This window comes from Dermacentor andersoni, chromosome 8, assembly GCF_023375885.2.
Source record: "Dermacentor andersoni chromosome 8, qqDerAnde1_hic_scaffold, whole genome shotgun sequence".
NCBI lineage: Eukaryota > Metazoa > Arthropoda > Arachnida > Ixodida > Ixodidae > Dermacentor > Dermacentor andersoni.
In genome coordinates this window covers 127,179,236-127,204,471 of record NC_092821.1, presented here as the reverse complement: position 1 = coordinate 127,204,471, position 25,236 = coordinate 127,179,236, and the positions used below count along the sequence as shown (strand labels likewise).

Below are 25,236 nucleotides of genomic sequence, written 5' to 3'. Positions count from 1 at the left end.
CCCAGCATCAAACTTTGTCAGCCATTATTTGGAACTCTGTTGTTTCTTGTCTCCCTACTTTTCTGCCACCATACCTCCATTAATCCTTTGAACCCATCCAGGGAGTGTTTTACCTAAAGAGTATTTCAAAATGGTTTATTATTAGAGGACATATAAGAAATTCAAATGTTGTGTTGCCATGCCACCAGGAGGCGAGCGTCACTGCTAGCAGGTAGTCCTCAAGCACCATTCCTTTGCCACTTTCTCCCATACTGAGTCCAAGAAACCAAGTCACGTTCACGTGACAAGTCTTGCCTTCTTTTCTTTTTTAATTTTCTTCCTTTGTTGCTGCCCGGCGCACTTCCACTGGCAGCATCGTGCATTCCACATTGGATGATTTACCAATATCAAGCACTATAATTGGTGACGTTTCATGCAGCGCATCTTGTGTAGAGGCATTTGAGCATGTGACGTTGACTCTCTGGCTGGTGGAAGCAGTGTTCCTTCGAGGGGAAGTGCGCGCGGGCTTCTGTTTGAAATTTCAGCTGTGTTCAAGCCCTGCATCACTTTGGTACTTTGCAGACAGGATCATCGGCTTGTGATCTACGAACCGTGCTTGTCTGTTTGCAATGTCCAAACCTGGTGAGGGGCCAGGTTTGGACACTCTTCAGGGACACTAAACATGAAAAGGAATAAAAAGTTGCAAATCGAAATATAATTTTTTTCTCCCTTGCAAACAATTCTCATAGTCATATAAAGCGAGACTTATCGAAATGTTGGTGTGAGAGAGGCGAAGTTTATTAGAAAAGAAAACATAATTTTTAACAAAGGTGGGCTAAACTGCACACAGGGGTTTCACTGCATGTTTTAGCTTTTCCTGTTTACATGTCTCGGCCCAACACCCTGTATCGCAAAATGATTCTCATTCGAAGAAGCTGAGCACTTTAAATCACCTCACCATCTTTTCTTTTCAAGTCACTCGAAGCATTCACTTCTCCCTCGAAAGATGCCACGGCTGGCAGCTCAAAAAAAAAAAAAAAAAAAAGACATTTTCATACTTCACTCTCGAATTAAAGCCCTTAAATCAAATAAAAGTAGCACCATCTCCTTTCTCCTCCTCTTGCACCGGCGTTGGTTCTCCATACGCAGTGCTGAACTAGCAGACACAGTCCAAAGACACTTTCCGCGTTCCACACAGGTCTCTCTTCAACATTAAGTAAGTGGTGAGAACACAAAGCGTGAGGCTGTATCAGCAATCGGCACCCTTTGTCGGCATTGAAGATCGCTTTCAAGGTACGGTCTGCACGGCACTGCCAGCGCCCTAGTACGTTTGGTCACGGTTCATAACGGTTCGACGCGGATGGATAAAGTGCTAAAGACCGATAACTGCATATAATGATCGGGACGTCATCGGTGCACCTGTTTGCCTATGTACCTTCACCGCTTCGTAACATACGGTGGCACCCTCAAAGGGTACTGTTTGCATACATTCAGGCCAAAGGGAACGCCAGGGAATGCATGACTGAGTCAACAAAAAGCAAGTGTGTTTGAAGACGACTTGATTGAAGTCCGGCACAAAAGTCGCAAATAAACGCAGTGTGAACGTGTGGCACTTAGGAGAGTGAAAAACTAACGAAGCCACATACAAGTGGCAGCATATGAAATTAGCGATGAGCGAAGAATCGCTCACTTACCTCACAGAGCTGGGACCATTGCATTGAGTTGAAATCATTCCAGCTTATTCTTTGAAACCAGGCCTTCCTCCGTGCCACGTCGTCTAGCCTGGCAGATAGAATACGGAATAGTCGCGTGCCGTTCCTTTCACTTGTGCTTCACCCGAAGGCACAGCAATGCGGCATCACAAACACAGAACAACTCTACAAAAGCACTAAGGAGGCGCGAAACATGGTGCCTGCGTATGCTGCTCGCAATGTTTGGCACTGCATGGCGCCACAAGCAAAAAAAACACACAAGCAAGAAAAAAAGCATGCAAGAGCACACTACAGCGTTCGACCAGTGGGAGGGCCGAGCGTCGAGCATTGAGGGGAAATGCAGGGGAGGAGGATGACAGCGGTCTTCAAAGGATGGCACTGCTTCTGATTTTTATTGAGGGGCTTTATCTTGAATAAGCTCCTTGCACCATCTGTGGTTGTTTACCAGCACATAGCAATCGATGAGCTCAAATCGTCTTGAGGGCTGCATGAGAAATAAAGCAGCGTTGGATGAGTTGGGCCAGTCGTTTGTCTTTTCTGCAAATGCTTGCTTGACGAGCTCAGCTTGTCTTCCCTATGGAAAGGGTTAATCGTACGGTCGGCTTTGAAAGTTCACGAGATCAGGGCTCTGCGATTAAGTTGAATTTCCAAACAGTTAGCACCTCCAGCCCGTAAAAACACACAGAGTTATGCTGGTCTTGTATGTACCACTACAAGCTAGAAATCCAAATACCCAGATGCATGTCCAAGCACCGGTTCAATTTCTGCCCGTGGATGCCACATTTTGATGAGAACAAAGTGCGAAAATGCCATGTATTTAGAAATATCTGTGCATAAGAACGCCAAGTGGTCAAAATTAATCCAGAGCTGTGCAATTTTTGGGTCTCTTGTAGCCAAGGCAAGGCTTAGGGAGGCTGAAGCCAATCAATCAATCACTCATTCGGTCAACTAGTAAATGAAACTTCATTGTTCTTATGGTTGTTGCAGAACTCATCCGCTTCAGATGCAGCACCTCTCATCGACCTGGGTGAGCCAGATGTAACCAGTGATCTCCAGAAGCTTGGTAAGAAGGAAGAGAAGAGAAAGCTTGGTCCATTATTATTATTATTATTAAATGTTTTATTTCAACCCACTACAATGTACTGTATTTGCCTGATTCTAATGCGCCCATGAATCTGACGCACACCCAATTCCTGCTGGCTTGTGGGCTTAAAGAAAATGAGAGGGCATCTGAATGTAACATGTGCCTGATATATAAAAGAAAATCAAAAAAAAAAAAGTGATGTGCTGGATTTATCTTGCACAGAAGAGAAACTGTTTTTTAATGCGTCGTGGAAAAAATATATGTGAAAGGTGGAAAAATGTGTGTAATGTATGGGAAGCCAGTCACATGGTAGAGGTGTATGCAGGACGTCCCACGAAACTTGAGCCAAATATTAAAAATATGCAAAGGCCACATAGCTGGACAGAACTAAGGTAATGTTGTTTACCATCACTTGGAGATACTCAGATTTTTGTTTTCATTTTGTATAATTAGATAATTAGTTGTAATTATTAATTAGTTAACCAACTTCTGAATTATTATAATTAGATGAAAAGTATAAATTAGAAAATTGTAGAGCAACATGAAAAAATGAGGCAAAATGAAAAAAATAATCTGAGTATCTCTAAGCGACGGCAAACAACATTACCTCAGTTCTGTCCAGCTACGTGGCATTTGCCTATCTTTAATGTTTGGTTCAAGTTACATGGGACACCCTGTATATATACATGGTGCAACTGGCAGTGATCTGCTCTGGACCACCGTCAGTTGCCCTTCGCTCGTCGAAGAGGCAGGACGCATGAAGAGTGAGCTCCTGAACAACACTTTGCAATGTGCTGAATGCTGTTTTAACTGTAAATCCAGGACCTCAGAGAGGTGAGATGTAGTGTCAATGCATTTCTCTCACATTCACTGCTAAATTTCCTCTGAATTTTCAGAATGAGTTTTCGCAATGAAAGCGGCATGTCGTTGTCGCCATTTGCATTTCATTGCCCACAGACACCAAGCATACAAGGCAGTATTCTCGAGCGATTACTTTTAGAGTTGCTGCTATCGCTTTCACGAGATTTTACGTGACTCTGCTTTGGACTTCTTGAAATGTGTGGCCACGAGTGCTCCTGGCGCTCTGCGCAAATGGCAAGCTTGGCGCTGTGCTAGCAACGTTGGTGGCCGTATACACCGACGCATCCAGTGCTCAGTCACACGAAAGTCACGAAAGTGATAGTACTTTCGAAAGTTATTGTAGATGAGCAGAAAATAAACCCACAGCAACCTTGAAGAGAGCACGCTCTGCCATCATCTTGTGACGGCAATGACGCTGCATCTTACAGCTCTGACAGTTTGTTGTTGCCAACGCCGCAATCGCGGTTTTGGTTTTGTGTCCGATTACAACACGCAGGCAATTTTTGCACCCATTTTATTGGAACAACAGTGCGTGTTAGATTTGTGAAAATACGAGAAACTAGTGCCGTTGTTCACCAAGATCCAACAGGCGATTGGCTGTAGGGCTTACCGTGTCCTTATCGCTGTAGTCTTGCGTTTTCACATGTCTTGTTTTGAAAGCGATTAGCAATTGTAGGCCCCTCTGCCTGCCACATCAGGTGGCAAGCAGTTTTAATCGGAGCATTCAGAAAATGTGACTTTAGTACGGAAGTAAGCTCGTGCAGATGTTCATGTGAAGCTGTTCATCTGTTTTTAATAAATGCAGTAATATAACAAAGGACAGCCTTTAAGCAAAAAGTCCATCATTTCGGGGAGCACAGTTATTTCACTCAATGTAGAGATGAACTTGGTGAGGACAGCGTGAATCTGGTAATGTCCTCTGAGTTGTAAAAGAGCTGCCCAGTGTCAGCCATTCCGCAAGCATCCAATTTGCATTCACTTTATGCCAAGTGAGACAGACGATCACGACTTTTGTATGGTCATGCCTTCTGTGTTCCTTTTTTTTTTGTGCACATTCCTTTGTGATTGTCAATAACGGCCACTTTCTTCTTGAAACTCTCAGCGTTGGGACCTGCTGGGACTGGAGGGGCAGGTTCAAACCCGGCGGCCAAACCCTCGGGCGACGAGTTTGACATGTTTGCGCAGTCCCGGCATAGCAGCGACACAAAGCCCAGGTGAGGGAGCAAGCGAGACTTGGCAGTCTCGCTGAAGTCTTGCAGCCACGTTGTGTGTGTCTAGCTTTCTGTACATGCATTGCACATCCTGTACCAATTTAGAAAGGAACACATAATTTGTGTTAAAGCAGCGATTTTTGCTAATATATTACCCAGAACCTCACTCACTCCAATTTGTTGTATAGTCTTTGCTGAAAGATACCCTTTGTTATTGTTTTTCTCTCTTTCTTTCTTTTTTCTTTCTTTTTCAGTGCAGTAAGGAGAAAAATTACTAATGTTGAGCGTGGTATACTTTTCCATATTGGTGCATAAGGTGCATTACGTTATACATTATGAGCGTTAAGTCTCGAAACTGCCACATCTTGCTGTTATCACCTTTGCAAACTCATTCCAAATGTAGTTTAGTGTGGCCAAGGTTGCCTAACTTCATGCTTATTATTTCCAAAAGGCTACTGTTATTTACATTGTTTCCTGTGTACCCCCCACTGCACAGGACAACATTGCATGTTTTGTAGAGTTCTTGTAGGAAAGCGTTGCTTAGTGCTGTGGAACCACCAGCTGAAAGCAAAGTTATTTGACTGGAAATGACCAAGGAACCACTTCAACTTGAAATCGTCGGTACATTTTGCCAAAGAAAGCAGTTGCGAGAGTTGAACTCGAATTGAGTATTTTTATGTGTTTGACCATCGCAGTGGCAGCACGTACGCTGACAACACCAACATTGACCAGCTCGCAGTCGGTCTCGGGGCACTTGCACAAGTCAGAGGCCAGAAGGTGAGAGGTGGCAAAGCTGGATTCTGACCTCCAGTTTGCTTTGCATTTGCATGTTGCCAAGGGTTCACGAAAGCGTATTCGCGCCTAAGCATGTGGCACGCTACGAAAATACTTTTGTGCATTTGATTGTCTGCGTGCTTACATTTGCCTCGTCTTGGAAGCTGCCTGCATAGACTTTGGATGGGCAGGAACAGTAAGGTTTCTAAAAAAGTCAAAGGGAATCCAGGATTTATTTTAAGCCCTTATGCGAAGTGTACCTTTAAAGGCCAACTGCAACGAAACTTCACTTTGACTAAATTGGTGCGCCTAGTGGTTAGTGGCTGGAATATAAGTCACAGCACTTCACCTTCGAGATTTTTCAGCACACCGTGGGCAGCCACTAATCTCGAAAGTTGTGCGGAGGAGCTGCGCGTTCTGTCATGTATCACTTCCAATTAATGGTAATGGCGTTGTGTTTTACATTTTTCAGTTTTGGTATAAGAAATATGTACTTTTGTGGGCCTTTCGGGATGCATCGACCAGTATTCGAAATGAAAAATTTTGCACCAAGACTGCTCTTTATCAGAACTATCTGAAAGTAGGCTTCTTACGCATTGGAAAATTTTCTTGCAGTTGGCCCTTATGTGCAGAAGGATGCCGAAGCAGGCAAATTAAATGCAGTCCATTGTAAGAAGGGTGCAAGTTGACAAGAACGACTTAGGAAGAACACAGGATGAGCATGCCCATCTTACGTTCTTCTCTAGTGGTCCCACCCTTTGTTTGTGTGGTTCTTACAATATTCCATTAACCTTTATGATAACTCAACAGAGTGCTGTCCACCTGTATACGTGAACTTATTGGGATTAGCAGACATTCCTAGTGTAACGCAACAGCTGATCGGAAAATAACTAACGTGAAGTCAAAGCAAAAATGCATTGACAACGAAGAGCAATAGTGTACTTGGAAAGTGGCATCCACAACGAGTGCATCTCTGAGGTTTCTGGCGCGGTGTCATTGTTGTCAATGCGTTTCTGCTTCTCTCTTGTCTTTGGAACAGCTGATGAGAGTATTTGCAGCTAAAGCAGCAAGATAGAAATTTGAGCCACGTTCATGTCAAAGTCTAAGTGCAGCTACGTCGATGGGAGGGCTAGAGCATCAACGTGAACGAATGTGAAAAATACGTCCTGTTGAACTTTCATATTCTAGCCCTCTTGTTATTATAGTTGGGATTTGAAAGACTTCAACTTGTTGAAGATAAAACTTCTTGAGACTTGTTTGCCACTATAGCTCAAGCAGAAAAGCTTATGGCAACTTGAATTTCGCCAGTTTGAACAGTGCTTGGTATAAATACTCAACAAGGAAATTACTAAAAGTATTAATTAGCAATTGTTCTGATGCTCTCAGCAGTTCAGCGAAATACATATTTCTTGAATTTACTGTCAATGTCAGAGTTCTGAAGCTTCAGTAGCCATTTTGCCTCCTGTTGGTTTGTTTTTTGGGTTGCAGTTGAGTTAATTGTAGCTTTGCATGATTTGCATTTTGAAGTGTGTGGTGCATGGTGTTGGGACCAGCCTGTCATTGTTTGCTTGTGAGGCTGTCCACCACATTATGTTGTTGCTGTTGTGCAATGTTTGCTGGCTTCTTGTTGCATTGTTTCCATGTCAACGCTCGATTTCTCCACAACGCCAGGTGGAAGTGGAAACCCTTCATGAGGTGAGACTCCTCAGGGTGTCATGCTGCTTGTTTTGCGTCACATTATTTTTTTCTTTCTTTGCTTTTTTGCTTACATTGACACTTATCTGTCAAAATGCAGCAGCTAGTTTAAGGGGCAGTAAAGAGAACAGTAATTTTAGCTGTATTAGTAGATTAGCCTTCTACAATATTGAAAAAGCCACTCTTAGTGTGAAAGAAGGCTTGTTAAACCAGAAAAACATGCATAAACAAAAAGACGGATGGCATTACCACCTTAAAATTCCCGCACTAGCTTGTCATGACATCTTAAATTTTACGACCTCTGGTTGGGTCTCATTAATTTTCTATTGTTATATATAAACTACATTGCGTTCTAAAGGAGCCAAACACTGAACTTAGCAAGTTTCAAGAATATTTACTGAATCACAACTGCCTTAATACATAAGAGATAATTTGAAATCTGTGACATCACACTTGCATACCAACAGTGGTATTTCAATGCAAAATGTGAAAATATTACACATTCACCTTCATTTTCTCACCTAATAATTAATTGATCACCGTGAAATTAACCAATATAGAGTTTTCAAGATCACTTAATCACTCCAAAGTGGTCTGTTGTTTCTCTTTAGTGTCCCTTTAAGCTTTAGGAACCGTGAGAAAACTTAAGTTGCTGTCTTTATGCTTTTTTCAGTGCAATTTATTCTTTTTTCAGTGCAATTTATTCTTTTTTCAGTGCAAAAAGATATATTTTTGCGTGGCCTGCGTACTGCCAAATTTTCTCAACATGTCATTTTGATGACCTGATGATGAAAGACGACCTCTTTTATCCTTCATTGCAGCTGTCCATTTGCCCCTTAACAGCTTTAGCAACACATTTCAGCAACTAATAACTAGAGACGGGCGAATATCAACATTTCTTGAGTACAAATTGAATGTGAACTGTAGATATAGAATATTTCATAGTGAAGCTCACGCAAACATTTACACCATGAATTTCGGTATATTTAGGTACAATGATTGTACTGAATAGTTTGAAAGAAAAAAGATACAGCTAACAAACAGTGACAATAGATCACTTTTGAACACATTACTTAATTGCCATTAAAGAAACTACACAAATTGCCTCTCTATAATTTAGAGCCTTTCGCAGACAAGCTTTCTGAGGAAGAATGGTGGCTGCGTGACTAGCTTTGCAAAAATGATGGATAAACGGCTGCCGGAAAAAAACTAGAGCTTGCTGAAGAAGGGGGAAAAAAATAAAAAAATCTGCTGGCACTTGTAGGCCACAGACATGTGTAAGAGGGCCCATTGCAAGGAAAACGTTACAGGTTGCAGTGTAGTTAAAAGATAAAATTGCTACAAAGCTAGACTGTCAAACAGTAAATGACTAAGTACAAGCTAAAATCACAGGTTGTCATGTAGGCTTTCGCCGTGAAACCTAAAAGAAAGCTTGCATTATCCACTTTGCTTCTGCATTGCTTCAAATACTTTTGTTGTCATCTCCCTTCTGATAATTTGCAATACTTTGTTTAGCAGATGGAGAATAGTAATCAATTTAACATTGTCTGTTGCATTCTCTGTTGTTTTTTTCCCTTGTGAAAGGGTTTATTAGACAAGTTCGCTTGTCATAGTAAAACGTAAACATGCAAATTGACAGTAACACAAATGCTTTGTGTGTAATCTTTACATCTTCCTTGTGTCGTCTTCAAATTGCACATTTACATATATTATTCTGGTGCCCCAGGGTTACCTCAAGCTTAGCATACTAGCTTTTTTCAAAAGCTAAATATCTTGCAGAGGATCGATTAAAGGCACAGGGGATGGTTTGTTGTGGATTGTTGGGAAGGTGAAACAGGATAGGCTCTGAGTACCTAGCCTTTTCTCTTTCATTTGAAAATTGAGATTTCCAATAGCTTCTCACATGAAGTGCTTGCAAGCCAACATGATTTTTAATCTGTTTTGTAATGTTCAAGGGTTGGTATCATTTTGCACATATAAATTGATAAATCGAAATCATCCGTACGTTATCTGATATATTCTGCTAAAGTCCTACATTCCACTAGACACTCCACCCCAGCATTCGCCGTCTTTGAAAAGACATACTGTTCTTGATCAGTGGGCTACGAATACATAGGTGGCTACCGCTGTAGATGCACCCCTCCACTCCCCTTGCCCGCATAGCACTGTCCGGGTACTATGTACTTTCAATGACTGAAAAAGAAAAGTAGTGTTTGAAGTAATAGCAGAATTAGTTGAACTAGCCATGTGTAACATGACTGTATCTGTGGGCTTTAGGATAAAGCATTTCACCATAGTGTGATGCACAGTCGGCTGTAAAGATATCCTACAGCCATATGAAATTACCGATTACATGACGGGTGCACATTGCGCTGCCAGATTGCTCATCGCACTATGGTTCCCACGGGATTGCCATACGCCCTAGGTTACTGTCGGGCCACATTGAGAGCATAGCTTTCAATCTGAGGCAGAGTGTACTCTGAGGCTGGTAAATTGCTTATTACGTGAAAAGCTTATTACATGAAGAAATGCTACTCATGCAAACAACTAATTCTTTTCTCACATTTTCTTGTGACTTTTTTCTCTGTTCTGGGCTGAAATTTAAAGGCTTGCCTGGCATGTGGGTGGTCAGTTTCTTCTTTTTTTGTTTGCTCGTTTGAGTTTTTATTTTTTTCCTTGCTGTTTTTGATGCTGCATGACAGAGCCACAGAGAGAGAGACTTCGACGAGATGGAAGAGTGGCTAAGGGAAAAGGTAGGTGCTCGTTACTCAGAGCGCGACTGGTTGAGCATTGGTGCACGGGTGGGCCGTACTTTTTGGGGCATGCGTGTTTGCATGTGTCTTATTAGACTATGTGGTGCATGTGTTTGCCAATAATGCTGGATTTGAGGCATGAGAAGAATTAATATGTTCACTGCGACAACACTGTTTGAAGCCTCGATTCCTGTGCGTTGTGACCTACTGGTGGGTCACTTTTAAAATTCCTCTGGTGTGCAAAGAAATAAAGGTACCAGTTAGGGACGGGTTTCAAGCTATTCACGAAGTGCTGACCTTCAAATGGCAAAAGTGAATGGAATGAGAGAAAACAACAAGCTGCAACTTACTAAATCTGTCCTTGGTGAATAGAAAACATGTTAGCATCGAGAATGCTTCATCGAAGTCATGTTGCACATGACTTCGATGAAGCCGATTTCGAATAGGCACACCATGTGCCAACTTCGAATTGCCGACTTTGAATAGGGCACACACACCTCATGCACAGTTATTTATTGAAAAAGAAAGAACAACCAAAATGTGATAACCGCCAGGAACCATTAACAGGGATGCGCATTGTAATCACATGTCCGCACATCGAAAGAGGAAGAAGAAAATGCTTCCGTGAATTATACAAATTACAGATACCTTTACACCCCGCTTTCGATTTTGGGAGATGAACCACTTGTGTGAGTTATAGAAGTTCTGAACTTTCTCGAAGAAACCGTTTTTGTGAATAGGCTTTAGAGCAACACATATTTCGCAGCCTCTACCGTTATTTCTTCAACACCTTGTGTCTGACTCAGCATGGCTTAAGTCGCTTTTGTGCCATTAAACCAGATTTAAATAGCTATCCTCTGGTGTGTCGTGACCCATAATCGCCAGGTAGTTGTGCTCCTTTTAAACTTCAAGGTGGATCTGTCAGATCGGTAGCTCTTCGTTGATTTCTAGCAAAGATTTCACTTGCTCGCGATGCAGGAAAGCCCTGCACAGCCACACAGGGGGAATAACTGCCATGGCCCACCAGTGACCCAGGTCGCAGTGAACATGTTAAGAGACTAGGTGGACACAGATGCGAATAACTTACGGTTCACATCAAACGTTTATGGATCGTGGGACATGAGGAAGGGCTGAATATTTTTCAGCCTAGGCACAATGACTGGAATTCAGATTTCCAGCCTGTGCTGGTATATGGAAACAAGAATACAACGCACTTGTTGGCTCGTCAATTAATGCTAAATCACGCAAACTAGCCTGCCAATACCTCCTCAACAGAAGGTTGGCAGACACAAACGTCTCGTAAACTGTTTTTGCCAACCCTGTGGTTTGTGAACTTCTGGCACTCAATCGCAAAATAATTTCTTGATAAACAGTTGGATTGCATGATTGCAGATATTAATCTTGTCTGATAGGCCAAACATGCCTAGGGTGTGTGTTCAGGATACCATTTGTTTGTGGGGGGCATTAATGCAACTGGCCCAATTATCTTGAAAGCATTGAGGCAGAGGTGCTCCTGTTGGTATTTATTTTCTGGTCCTCTCCATGTTCAAACATGACTGGTAGCGTATACCTCTGTTTGCATAATGAACCATAATTCTGTCTTTGAGCCAATTTCATACAGTTCCAAATAACTAACTTTATTGTTTCAATCAAGCAGAAATCTCAGATTCCTAGAAGTTCTAATTTGTAAAAGTTGGTTGCAAGTCAGATTGTTAAAGCAAGCACTACTTGTTCAGGCAGTAGTGATAAAACGGCTTAGCATGTACAGCTTGCATGTTCATGTAGCAAGCCTACCTATTAACGTTCACCTCTTTTCCTTAGCCTTCCGAGACTGGGCAGGAGTCAATTACCAGCACAGGTAAATATGCCCTGATTTCCATTTTGCATTTCCCTTCTGCATTTCCAAATGCAACATGTACCTAGCGAAAACAGGAAATGGATGCCAAGCAAGGTGACTTCCTTTATATTGTTTTTCCTTTAACTGACATTTCAGCCCTCGCATGGGAGCCTTGTTCACAAAGAAGATCCTCGTCCTTTCCTGCTTTGCTCATCTTTGTGAACAAGGCTTCCGTGTGGGGGCCAAAACATCAGTTAAAGAAAGGAGAAAAAAATTGACCTTGGTCGGCGTCTGTTTCCTGTTTTCGCCACGATTCTTCCCGACCAGACGAGATTTCGTGAGACCCTTGACTTCACGTGGCACCTGTTATTGAAGAGTCCTTGAAATGTAAGCTGGGTGCAGAGCTGCAGCATCTTTGCAAAAGTAGGTTTGTGAAGTGCTGCAAGCGAGTCACTTGGCCTGCCACAAGGCTGCTGACATAGCTGTTCAACAATTTTCTGCAAGTGTGATGTTCAGTTAGAAGTTGAATAGCCCACTCAACAATGTATAGATAAAGAAAGCCAGTAGGTACAGAGGCACTTTGCCTAATCCGCACAAATGTAGTACTTGAAGTAGCTTTTCTTTCAGTGCATATTTTAACATAATCTACAGTTGCCCCCAAGGAGAGACACACACTCATGCCATCACTACTTTTCCTTCTCTCCATCCTCTGTCATGCTCTTCTATCATGCTGAATTAATTTGGTTTGTAGGAAAAATGACCCTGAGGCTCATGAATTGATTAAATGCGCGGCAGCTTTACTTAATATCATTGTAGTTGTTGTTATCTTTAGTAAAAGTAGCAGTAGTATTCACCTTCCCTTCTATCGTCTTTCCCGTGGTTTTCTTGTTCAGAGTTTGACCGGTTCCTAGCAGAACGAGCAGCTGCAGCGGAACGGCTTCCTCCCGTGACCGCGGGATCCACAACGGCAACAGCCACATCCATCGGCGGACCCACCATGCCACCCGCACCGCCACCATCCCGGAATCGCGTGGAGCGGGACGAGAAAACGGAGAACAGCCTGTTCGCCTTGTAGACATAGGGGTATAGAAGTTACGGGAGGTCGGTCATGAGAGGGAAGTGACGTTTCCGTATACAAGACGATGTGGTCGACTGTAGATGTGTTCGTGTAAAGTTGAGGAGGGAGAAAAAGTGTGAAAAGCAAAATGTGCGACACTGGCCAGCACAGTGTTGTTGGGTTAGCAGAGTTTCGTGCATGGCATTTCGTGGGCAGATTTATTTTTTGAAGTCTCTGCATTACGACTATTCCGTGACAGGAGTAATTTTGGTGGTGTTGGGCAGTTGAAATTACTTTTGTTGATGCTACCGCTCACTTTTGGAGCACGGTTTAGCACCACGTTTTTTGGGTGTGGACCGTGGACTTTGTACAGGAAAGTGCATTACAGTAGCAGCCGTATCTCTTGTGACTTTGGCAGATCAAATTTTTTTTTTTCCTTGTTTCAGCTCAGCTGCGGCTAGAAGTTTTCATTTTATCCATTTCGTAACCTTATTAGGTCTCAAAGGCTTTCTCCGGAGGGCATGAAAGAAAGAAAAGGAAGGTGCATGTAATCAATGCACCATACACACTGACATCTTCAATTGCTAGGAAGGCAATGGGTGTCTGTTTAAAAATCTTAACTTTTCTAAACTCATTTGCAAAGCATGTTCGTGTCCTAAAGAGGTCTATGTAATGGCGTTAGAGGTGTGAATTTCTTGATGCATCTGTGAGCCTTGTTAAGGGGAGACCCTGCATTTATGAACTCTTTTTTTTTTTTTTTTTTTTTCCTGAGTAGATTTTAATCAAACTTGCGGAGTTTATGTATTTCCATGTGCTAAGTTAAGATATACATTCAGTTTTCTTACATAATAAATATATTTCTATAAATCTAAAAAATTTAGAACTTGTTTGGGGGTGGGCTATTTACTAAACTATATATGGGTTAATATGTATCGGCATATAAAAATGATCTTGAGTAATCTGAGTACAGAGTGGTACAAGAATTAAAGCTCTAGACTGATTTGAACCAAAGTTACAGCATGTCAAACTTCTTGAATTGTGGACCCCTAGTAACACCCAGGACAAATTACTTTCTGAAAATGTATGTTATAATGTTTTTCTACATCCTCTATTTGTGTACCTTTCTGACAAAAGAAATAATTATACTGATAAGAAGAACCAGAAATATTATCACTCCAAAATAGGGACACCGTCAGAAATGTGGTTTTGAGAAAACAAGGAAAAACATTCCACAACTTGTTTATGATGATTATAGCAAAGGCTAGATCAATCAAGGATGATACAGGCATCCAATCAAGCAAAAATAAATGCTCTATACCAATCTGAAGCAGTGGGACACAAAGGTGTTTGGGCCAATTTTCAGCTCCAAAGAGCAGGGTCTCCCCTTATAGAAAAACAGCCAAATTGTTTGGTGTACTTGGTTAGAGTGTAAATACAGGATGATAAAACTGTAACATAAAACTAATCTAATCATTTGGAAGCTATAGACCAGAAGAGGATGCAGAGTTTGCAGAAATGCACAGAATCGCATGGAATTATTAAAAAAAATGATAAGTAGTTGAATTTGCTTTTGAGAGGTGGCACTGCTTCAGCCCAGCTGTTGTTGTGACACAACTGAAGTGCCACCTGTTGGCGACAAATGTAACCATAACTAAAAGACCTCTTGTTTATGAAAAGAAAAGTGGGGGTCCCTTTTGTAAATTTTTAAGAAAACAGAATCTTACTACAGTCTATATTTCAAAAATTATTAAAATATTACATTTTCTGTTACTTTTGGATCATCCTATATATATATATATATATATATATATATATATATATATATATATATATATGCATGCATCTTCACAATGGATGCCCTAAAACCAAGCTAAGCAGTGCTGCCTCAGTGCAAGGCGTGATTTGTGCATGATGTCGTCTTTGATCAAAAGCATTTATCACTGCGGGGACTACCGTGTAATGGTCGAGTGTCTGGTTTCTTGAAATGTTTTTGGTGTTCTGCCTAGCAAGCCTGCATCTAAGACTTCTGACAGCAGGCATGCTGTGATGTCCCTTAGAATCGGATTTGTCATGAAAAAACATAGTTGTCTTTGGGTGATTGGAGATTCGACAATTCCATGCCATGAAGTGGCTGCAGGGCCGTTTCTTAAAATGTAGTCATTGGAAAAACAGTCTTCAATGTGAGCTGGGATGTTGTTTTAGGGTGCTGACAAAATAGGGCGTCATATTCTAGAGGGGCATTATGAAGAAGGGCAAGGTGACAAACACTTGTCCATAAGTGAGCTTCTTTATTTATTTTTTATTTCTAATAAGTGGCATTCTTGCATTTTTGTCATTCACGAGGCATGCTAGAGTTCATTGATGTGCTATGCCGAAATGGCTTTAATATAATGTTCCTGGCATTGTTGGGAAAACAGCGGTGCAACCGAGAAAATCTTTTTAATGTAGGCTAGTTGATTTCAAGGTGAGGGCTGTATTTTAACTAGTGCCACTCTCGGGAAAGAATGTGTCATAGACGAGCATGCATCAAGGTCCTTGTGGTTCCCTTTGTTGATGAACTACAAGTATGATGAGAGGTGTCATTCTTATGTTATAGTGGAACCTTAAAAGAATACTCCAAAGATTCTTACTATATGAGAAAGAGGTGCGATATGAACATTCTGTTACCAGTGTTCGCCGTCTTAGTTGTATAAACCTGGAAATCTTATGACCTAAAATGTATCATGGATGATCTACTATCTTTGTTCACAAGCTGTGCCATTACAGGCACACTGCCATGGCACTCATGACATGCATGAAGCGGCACATAGTTTCGACAGCCAAAACACAGAAAGGTAACAGTGATGACTGGTGAAGGGAATATTGGGTCTTTGTTAATAACTTGCTCATAAGTGACATTTGGCAACTCTGGTAGAACAAGGTTTCACGCTAGCAATGCATACCCACAGCATGCGATGCCAAGTTTTCAAGTCTTGGTTTTGCGCCTGTGTTTGTGGAGTCTTTCCAAGGTGGCTGTTTGTGTTGCATTCCAATGGAGAAGCAGAAAGTGTGTGGAAATCATCACACTGCCAAGGCATTGGTTTTTTTGTGTCATTCTAGCAAAATTACAACCTTAGCTAGTGCATAAGGAGTATTCACAATTATGTGCATGAAAGGGAAAAATTGTCGTCCATCCAAACGTAGCACGAAGCTACAAAGGAAACCCATATGGGTTTCTCATAAAGAACGCTTCACAGTTGAGGAAAAATTCATCCTACTCCTGGTGCGGACCTGGATGAATTTTTCCTATGCTGCAAAGCGCTATGAGAAACCCATATTGGTTTCTTTTGTAGCGTCATACTACATTCAGGTGGACGACAATTTTTTCCTTTCGTGATACTTCCTCCACTTTGTGGGATTCTGCAGAACTAATTTGCCATGTTATGTGCGTGTCGGCTCATCTTGAGTGTCATTATTGCGTTGACTTTAACACTAGACTGGCAGGGATGTTGTGAAGTCAGTAAGCACAAAGAACATTGGATTCTTGTTCTTTATTTGTCTGGCACCCTGTTCTCTTCCTTCAATGTAGTGTTTGTGACAAACGCTTCTTCCTCCTATTATTTTCATAGCAGACTGTGATCTCTTTGGTTGTGGTAATTCCAGTTGTGGGCTGCTGTTATTCTTAAGGTAACACACCTGCTTCTCCACGCTGTGAACTTCCTTTTAAGAGGTGTGTTCTTTCAGTGGCATTGAACTTTTGGCATTGCTTGGTTCCTATGAAAAGTGTTTCATTAGCATAAAAAATAGTTGTTCCTGCAAGTGGCCTGCGAATGTCACAATATTGATGCACTTCAAGTATAGCATGGCTGTCACTGGAGCACTAAATGCAGGTTGTGTGAACTCTCGGCATGTTTGTGCTTTCCAACTCTGACTGTGCTGTAAATCAGCAAGGACATGGTTCTTGAAGGAACTTGTCAGAGAGTCATGGGCTCCATGACTGCTACAAATTTAAGGGACACTGCTCTTAAAATAACGCATTGGGCATGACTAAGCATGTATTTAGCGAGTAGCACACTAAGGTGCTGGGCGCCGGTTGCCAAATCATTAAAGGGACACTAAAGAAAAATACTAAGTTGAAATGGACTTTTAAAATACCATTGCAGAAACCTCACAACGTTTGTTTCGTGCCAAGAAACGACTTGGTTTACGAGAAAAGGGCATCTGAAGGGTCCAAATAGCTTTATCACAATTCAAATCTCCCGCCATCCAACCGGGGGAGGAGTGGTGACGTTGCATACGCCATCACCACTCTTTGCTGCCATCGGTGAGTAAAACAGCGCCCGACAGATGGCTATACTGAGCCAAGACAGAGCGGTGGATTCGCCGCTGCATCTGTTGTTTGGTCAAGTGGCGTGGACTGTTCGGGCATCCCATGGCATCACATGGAAGTTGAATTCTTTGCTACTTGCAATTTGTGCGAGTGTCGCGAGCCAGCAAAACCAGCGCAGCACTACGCGATCAGGAAACTACTGAAACGCTAAGGCGTGGGCAGCGCAAAGTCAAGCGAAAACAAAACCATTCTACAGCCCGAGTCGTCGTCAAGGGTAATTTCATTGAGTTCTTTTGTCTAAACATGAAATAGAACTGGACAAGTAGCATTTTATTTCGTCTTATAGATCTAATGCAAGGATGTCTTGTGCAACAAATGGTTGCGTTCTAGTGGCAGAATTTAACTGAGGAGTGCTTTCGTCATCGGGCAAGTGCTTGAATGTCCTGGGGGAGTCCTGCATTTACCTCAATTATTAAGGCTCTGTTCGCAATAATATTGATGCCTTAGAGATTCTCGAGCACTAATCTATCACTATAGCTTAATTTAGTATTTGCCTTTAGTGTCCTTTTAACAGTGACCATACGTACAGACTTTATTTTGCCTTTGCGCTCCCACAGCAGGTAGTGTAGTGCCTGTCCAGATTTGTAATGCCACATGTGCAACAAAAACCAGTTTTTTTTTTAATTCAGAGGCTTTAATAGGTACATTAGTTTGATATCAACCAGTCCTTAAAAAACAAGACAAGGTTTAACAGGGCGGGGATTTCCTTTTTCATTTATTATGTTTTTACTGCTTTTAATTTTCTTCAAAATTCAGATCGTTGAGCGCTGTCAAATGCATGCAAACTACAGTAACTGCCCTCAACGAATTGTAGGGTATAAAGTCGAGGTAAACAGATTGTTACTATATTATGCCCCAGGCCTCTGCTCTGTCCATTGGCAATGGCCTTCGAGATTGGATGGGTGAAGCGTGCCTTGGGCATTGCAAGTCGTGGGTCATTCTGAAATGTCGGCCCTCCTTCAGACTTGGTCAGTGACCATGATTCACTTCAAGCCGTGCCTAACCAGGCGAACTTTCGTCGCACCCTTGATTCTTTGTGTTTGCACTTTGGGAAGCTTGTGCAGAGAGAAAAAGAGAAAATGAACTTTATTGAAAAGGATGGCTCAATGGCCTAAGAAAAAGGGAGGATCAATGGTGGGGATCATAAAATAAAGAAATATAAAAGGAACTACACGGTCATAACCTGCTGGTCAAGCCGGCCTTGCTCACCCACTCCCACAAAGAGTTGATAGTTTGCCGGGCGTAGGCCTGAGGGGGTGGCGTGGTCCATGCTGCATAAGGTCTGCATTCTGATTTGCAAAGTGCGGCCTGCCTCATTGGACGTCTCCTTGTACTAGTTGTCCTTGTTTGCCACTTTGTAATGTGCTTTGAGCGGCGTTTAGCTGTTGTCTGCTCAGTGTTACACTTGCAGGTTGGTGGTGGAGAAAGCGAAATCGGTAGTGTAAAAAAAACAGCTTTAAGCCACATTGTCTGGTTGTACGTCGTTCATAAAACTAGGGATCCTTGTGTATCGTCATTCGAGTTCAAAACGTGCTCTTAACATGCGGTGGATTATGCACTGCTGACAGTTATTCAGCCACTTTTATTGCACAAACACCATTCATTCCCAGGATTGTAGGAGGTGAAGGGTTATAACCTTGCGGTGGGAGGAGGGTAATGGGTTATTTGGTGGCTTAGTTTAGCGCTGTCTGTGGGCCGTTGGTAATTGAAAAACGAAGTTCTGAGGAGAGGCAAATCATTAAGAATTTTCATTCCCTGCAGTCATTGATACAGGCACTCATCACTGCGCAAATTTTTAATTTTTTTTTTTTACGCGCCATCAGTGCGGCTCAAACAAGGAGGGGATCGTGTAAAAGAATCTTTTAGCCAAGAACAAGGAGGGGATCGTGTAAAAGAATCTTTTAGCCAAGTAGTCCATGACGGTTTGTTTAGTACGAGAACAGCCACCTGACATTATTAGCAACTCCACATCACTGCAAACTACATTTTCGGGGCATTCTGTTTGTCAGCGAGATGCTGGTTTCGTTGCCGCTGTCGGGCGTCTCGGTGCTTCCTTTCACAAACATGGCCGTGGCAACCCAGCAGAGGTGGTCTGATGATATTGTCATGATGGGGTAGGGAAAAAAAGCTGTTTTTTAGGCATCTCGGGTTCTATCGCAATGTTGCTTTGTGATTTGCTTTCTAGAATCGTTGCGGTGTCTGACTGTCCGGTCTGTAAGGAGATCTGCGCATGCGCCGCCGTGACTCTGCGCACATGCTGCGCTAAAAAAAAAGGAAAAAGGAGCATGCGCTGTTGTATGATGACGATTGCTGTCATCCTTTAGTATACTTCATTTTAATAGCAGGTATTCACTGACGCTATCGCGGCCCCCATATTGTTGTGAAGCCAGCATAGTGAAAAAGCTACGCATTATCTTGCTTCGCTTATCTCCGACAGCACAGTGGCAGTGTCCGGTGCTCGTTGGGCAAGGCTGATGTTTACAGCTGTGATTTTTCACGCTTCTCTGACAGGCCATCGTTTGCATGTGCAATCGCCAGAACGCTCCCCGAACACGCAAGACACGGCTCGTGTTTTGGCTCCTCACGTGTCGTTTGTTCGATAAGATTATAGCATTAATTTAAGCGGTACTGAGTTCCAACATCTAAGCCGGCGATAACTTTCGGCGACAGTGTGGCGTCGGCGATAGTATCGCCATCAGGTGCGCGCTGATTGGCTGGTTGAGCACAATCGGATTAGCTGATTGGGTGGTTGGGCACTACGTCACGCGGAGGTGATAGTATCGCCGAAGTGATCGTCGCAGAACACGTCCCCAGGAGTCCACTCGAGAGCCCTGTAGGGCTCACGTGGCCTCTCGGAGGTGCATCGCATTTTTTTTTTTTTTTTTGGAGCGTGCGCTGGAACTCTTGCAGAGTTGATTAATTAATCTTATAAAAAAGAACCCGAGAAAATGTGCGATTTACTCCATAGAATGGCCGACAATATACCGTTTGGTGCGGCCCGAATATTTTTTCAATGTTCGTTTAAGTTGAGACATTTAAACTTTGGCTTAAGTTGGTTGGGACACCCTGTGTGTATAAAATCGTAACGCTGGGCTGCAAGCTTTATTATTAAGTGGAAGGTTTAACTTGGGGGCATCCTATCTAAATACATAGGAAAGGAGAACACGTTTTTCTCGGCAACTAAAGTACTGAATTCGATGTGGTTTGTTACACTTGAAAGATGTTTATTATTTAATGACAGTTGGTTGCGGTATGCTTTAATTTAAGCTGTCATATTTTTGTAAATATTAAGGAATTGCAAAATTTATAAGAAACGAAACTTGCAACTCTAGTTCACTAATAATAAAAATATCTAAAATCTGCATTTAATATTAATACACATATATGAAGCGGACACAATTGATATACTATGCACCGCTGTAAAATATACTGCCAATTTGTGAATAAATATTTTCCAAAATTATTTAAGTGTTGTAACAAATGCATGTATGCTTTAAATTTATACATCAAGCTTGTCCGCTTTAGATGAGCTAACAGATGCAGTTTACAGAAGGGCGATATCTCGTTTTGGTGCACAGCTAGGAAGTTGCACAATTCGAGCTTATATACATGTATATGTATTTTAAAGCTTACCACGCATGCCAACTTGCGGCAATTTTTTTTTTTTTAAATCCAAGCCCGAAATAAAAATTCCATTTCCTACACTCACTAGAATTTATCTCTCTCTGTCTCAAAAGCAGAAGCTTTCTATAAAATCGGCCCAGTGGTTATCTCGGAAAAGCGTTTCTGCGTTTCGCGTGTGTTTGAATAGGTGGCATCGGAGATGGGCCCGGGCTAATGCTTCCTCTTGGTGGGAAATACACTCTAAAAATGACATATTTTCGTGGGGTGAAGAACGCCTGCCAGAATATGTTTAAAAGTTATGGCGAATGCTGAAGCGCTTGTCTTTTTTTGGTATAGGCGGTTAAAGAGCGCCATAAGGAGAGCGTGGTGTAAGTAATGTAAAATAAACGGCCGTTTTTTGCTTGGCACTTTTCGCGCTATATTAAGGTCAGTTCAGTCGACGTAGCCTGTAGCTTCACGAATCTTGTTCACACTGTGGTACCGCGCATTGTGCGGCGGTTTCTTGTACATTGTTAAAAAAAAAAAAGAGATGTGCCCTCGTACCTGTCCTTATTTCGATTTTTTTTTTTCGGTTGTTTCGTGATGCTGTCGTTTTATTTTTCTAATTGTTGCTGTTGTCACCTGCGGTGCGCGTTTTCTCCTGACATTATTGATAATAATAAAGAAATATTGAACCTGTCGTCCGCAGTGGTGTGCTGTCTTCTATCTTGCTCGGTTCGACGTGAGAGAAGCATTGCCGGGGGAAGGATCTGGGCGATAGGGGTCGTATCATGCATGTATTTATCATATTCATTTCTTCTCATTCGTTCCACATAGTGGCCGATGCCGGTCAACGAGTTAGAGAGGGAAGGAAGATGCATGGGGAAGAGGAAGAGATTTTCCATTATTTGTGCCCTTTGCAAGCAAAGGGCACGAATAATGGAAAATTTAAAAGCATTAGTTGTTATAAATACGGCACCAGGGCCCCCATTTTGTCACGTTCAATTTCATATTCGATTCTTATCACGCAGCGCGCCCAGTTGCTGATCCCGCGGTGATAGCGGCGACATTCGATGAAGGGCGAACAGAAAGTGAAATGAAATGGGTCGTTATAATTTATGGCCCCAGGTGAGAAGCTAAAATGTACTTTCATCGTCCGAGAAAGCAATGAAACGTGGCCGTCCTGCAAGGATAATTGATCTTGCGGTTAATCATGTTTGGAAGGAAACAACAGTCCGAAGGACAGTAATATAGGCAGTAAACGCTGGTAAATGTCGGGTATTGTTGCTGTTAACAATTGATTTACGTTACTGTGAGGAGCATAGTGAACGCGTTTCCAGTCGACTTTTTGTTTTCCTTGGCATCCTTTTGTGTGTTGTACGTAAGTAAACGTTCTCAACGGGTACGGAAAGGCTGCCTTGCGCACCATCGCACCTGAACCACGAGATCTCCCTGAGCCTCTCAAATGTCACTAAGCTAAAAGAAAACAAAAACAAAAGAAACGGTTTCAACGCACGCTGGAACCATCGCGACCTGTTCTGCTCACGTTTTCCAGTCGTCTGCTTCTTTTATGCAGACGACATTCGCACCGACTGCGGCCCGCGTTGCTTTGAAAACGGGTTCTTTCTTCAAACTGCACGCTTGGAATCGCGAGCGCGTACGCCCCTGAAAAAGCGCGATAAAGAAATACTCGCAGGGCGGACACAATGGCGCGAATGGTGGCGAGAAGAGCTCTCGGTGCGTGTAATTACGCCTGGGGCGACGGCTCGCGCCATTGTGTTCCGAGCTCGTGCCCGCTCGAGCGTGAACGACCACTTTCTGAAAGCGACGTACGTCGTCTGCAGTGATCGTCGTCTGCGCGATATGTCGCCTGCTAATTCGCCCTCTTCAGGTCCATTGCATTGCTTCTGTAGTCGTCTATATTATTCATGATGGCTGCTTGCGTCCGTCTATTAGTGACTCGAACACCAAAAGGTTCTCAGCTATCAAAGCCGCACAGAGACACAAGCATGTATCGCGAGCGTTTGGGTCAGTCGAGTCGTTTCTGCGTGTGCGTTCAAGTGCGAGACTGTGCCTAGATATTACAGGAGCATACCCACTGAACATTGCGTAGACGGGTGCAGGCAGCCAAAACGAACTTCAGGGTCTACAGCTTTGCAAGAAGTGAGCGCAACGTCTTTGCTCTACATCTAGAAAACGTCTGTAATAAGTTCAGCAGACGACTTCATATTTTTTTTTTTTAGTATAGGGATTAGATTTAGGGGGTGGTGGGGGGGTTTGTACAGCTATCAAAGCAGCACAGACACTTGTAAGCATATTGCACACATTTGGATTCGCTAAATCGTTTCTTTGCATATGAGTGCATTCGATCAAGTGTGTGTTGTTTGGAAAATGTTACTTGGCCCTAAAGGAAAGTGCTGCCGGAGATAAACGTGAGGGCATCTATCGAGCTTGCGTTATGTGGCTAGTCCTGTAGAAAATACGTTGCCCCAATCACAGTGATGGCGAAATGGTGGAGCGCTTTGTCTGCTTACCATCTAGCCTGTAATGGATACGCGCCACAGCTGAGGATCGTCGTGATTACCATGACATTTACTGCCTCTTCTGTCATATATTGAGCACATACAGGGTGATCATTTTTAAGTTTTACACAGTTTTTAAACGTCACTTGTGGCAGATGGCATAATTCCATTCCTTCAGCAGGAATATTCAAAGAGGCGGATACTACTTGCATAATAAATCGATACACATAATAAACTAATTGATAAAATCACCAATTAACCTCTCAATTAGTTACTTTAGGCCACATATTGCAATGCACGAATTGTAGACGGTTTGTTTGCAAGGCAAATTCACTAGGGACGCATCTTGAGGATGGCACGGGTTTCGATATATGCGACATCAAACTCGCTGTAAAAATGCACTGTTGTTCCACTGACTTTTTAAAAATAAAACGCTCTTTTATGCATTGAAGCACAGAAGTAACTGGAATGCCCCTGTATTTCGTCGCACACTTTGACGCTGAATATCTCATCTCAAAACTTGTGTCATCCTAAAATTCATTCTCAGTGGATACGCCTGGCAAACTCACTGGCTACCGTTCATAAATTGCAGTACCGTATAAAGGCCGCACTTTTTTTTCACAATTTTGAAGAGGTACGGCCCTTACACGGGACCAAACCTATTGGTCAAAATGGTGCCGGAGACTACTGCACACCCAGGATCCCCAGATGTACCATATTGCATCAGAGGTCAACGCGCACCTCTCGCGGCACGTAAAAGTGCCGAAAATATGAAAGTGCCGAAAAGTGAAAATGCCCCGATGCGCACCGAACGTGATTGCTTCTCCTATGGAATTTTTTTTTTCTAAATTTTGCACTGCCAAGTTGGGAGTGCAGCCCTTACACGGGTGCGGCCCTTACACGAGTCTACACGGTATGTGCCATAACTAGGGCTCCAAGTTTTCGTAGTTTATAGTTCTTGAAATTCGGAGTATGTTTCTCGGAGTTTATTTTTTGGCGGAAATTATGCTTTTATCGGAGTTTATTTCTCGTAAATGCCTAATTGTCCGAAATTCGGAGTTAAATTTTGCATTATTCTCAATACTCCAAAATCTTAGAAGTGATGTCTGAACACGAAAACGTCAGAACGGACGAAGCGTATTTTAGTTGTCTTGAAGGTTTGAATGCACAAACACACACAATCACAAATACTTGAATACAGAATACCTATGTCTGTGCTTATTACAATCTTAAAGCTTTTTTATAATAGACGAAAGCATACTTTACGAGGTTGCTGTCACTGATGGAAGACGTCACAGCTGGACGTGGTGTTGTGATTGTAGTTTCTCCGCGATTCTCGAGGCACCCTTGCCGTTGGCAATGCTAACTGTCGCACGACAAAACTTGCAAACAATGACTCCTTCAGATGACGTTGACTCTTCAACATCACCAAACTCATTTACGTGGTCGCTGGAAAGCTTTCGTTTCCTTCCCATTTTGATCGCCCAAAATTCACGCGCTATACAGAAATGAGTCATGTTAGCATGCCATGCTTTCCGCCAGCAGGCTGTCGCCAGGGGACCGTATATCAAGATGTCGTCTGGCGCTCCTGGGGTTAGCCCTTCGTTAATGTGCGATGGGTGCGATCTACGAGATAATGTTGACGTGAGGTGAAGTTTATGTCGGCCGAACCGACTGATGTATTAATTACCGCTTAGAACATGCCCTTTATCGAATCGCTTTCGAAAAAGAACGGAACAGGGTCATATCGGCCGTTAAAATCGGACTTTAAAGGATAAA

At 42.6% G+C, this 25,236-nt stretch overlaps 1 protein-coding gene across 4 annotated transcripts in view; it reads left to right on the top strand.

Annotated features, from left to right (window-relative positions):
- The window catches only part of LOC126525580 (TOM1-like protein 2), a 44,020-nt gene extending 22,385 nt beyond the window's left edge, over nt 1-21,635 (top strand). For 2 of the 4 annotated variants that reach the window (XM_050173509.3, XM_050173507.3), the window contains 7 exons: nt 2,679-2,754; nt 4,739-4,850; nt 5,543-5,624; nt 7,293-7,316; nt 10,019-10,069; nt 11,891-11,927; nt 12,800-21,635. In XM_050173509.3, coding sequence (XP_050029466.1) covers nt 2,679-2,754; nt 4,739-4,850; nt 5,543-5,624; nt 7,293-7,316; nt 10,019-10,069; nt 11,891-11,927; nt 12,800-12,981 — 564 coding nt within the window. In that variant the 3' untranslated portion in view covers nt 12,982-21,635. The remainder of the gene's footprint in view (nt 1-2,678; nt 2,755-4,738; nt 4,851-5,542; nt 5,625-7,292; nt 7,317-10,018; nt 10,070-11,890; nt 11,928-12,799) is intronic. The other 2 variants (XM_050173508.3, XM_050173510.3) reach the window with 2 other exon arrangements.
- The last annotated feature ends 3,601 nt before the right edge of the window (nt 21,636-25,236 follow it).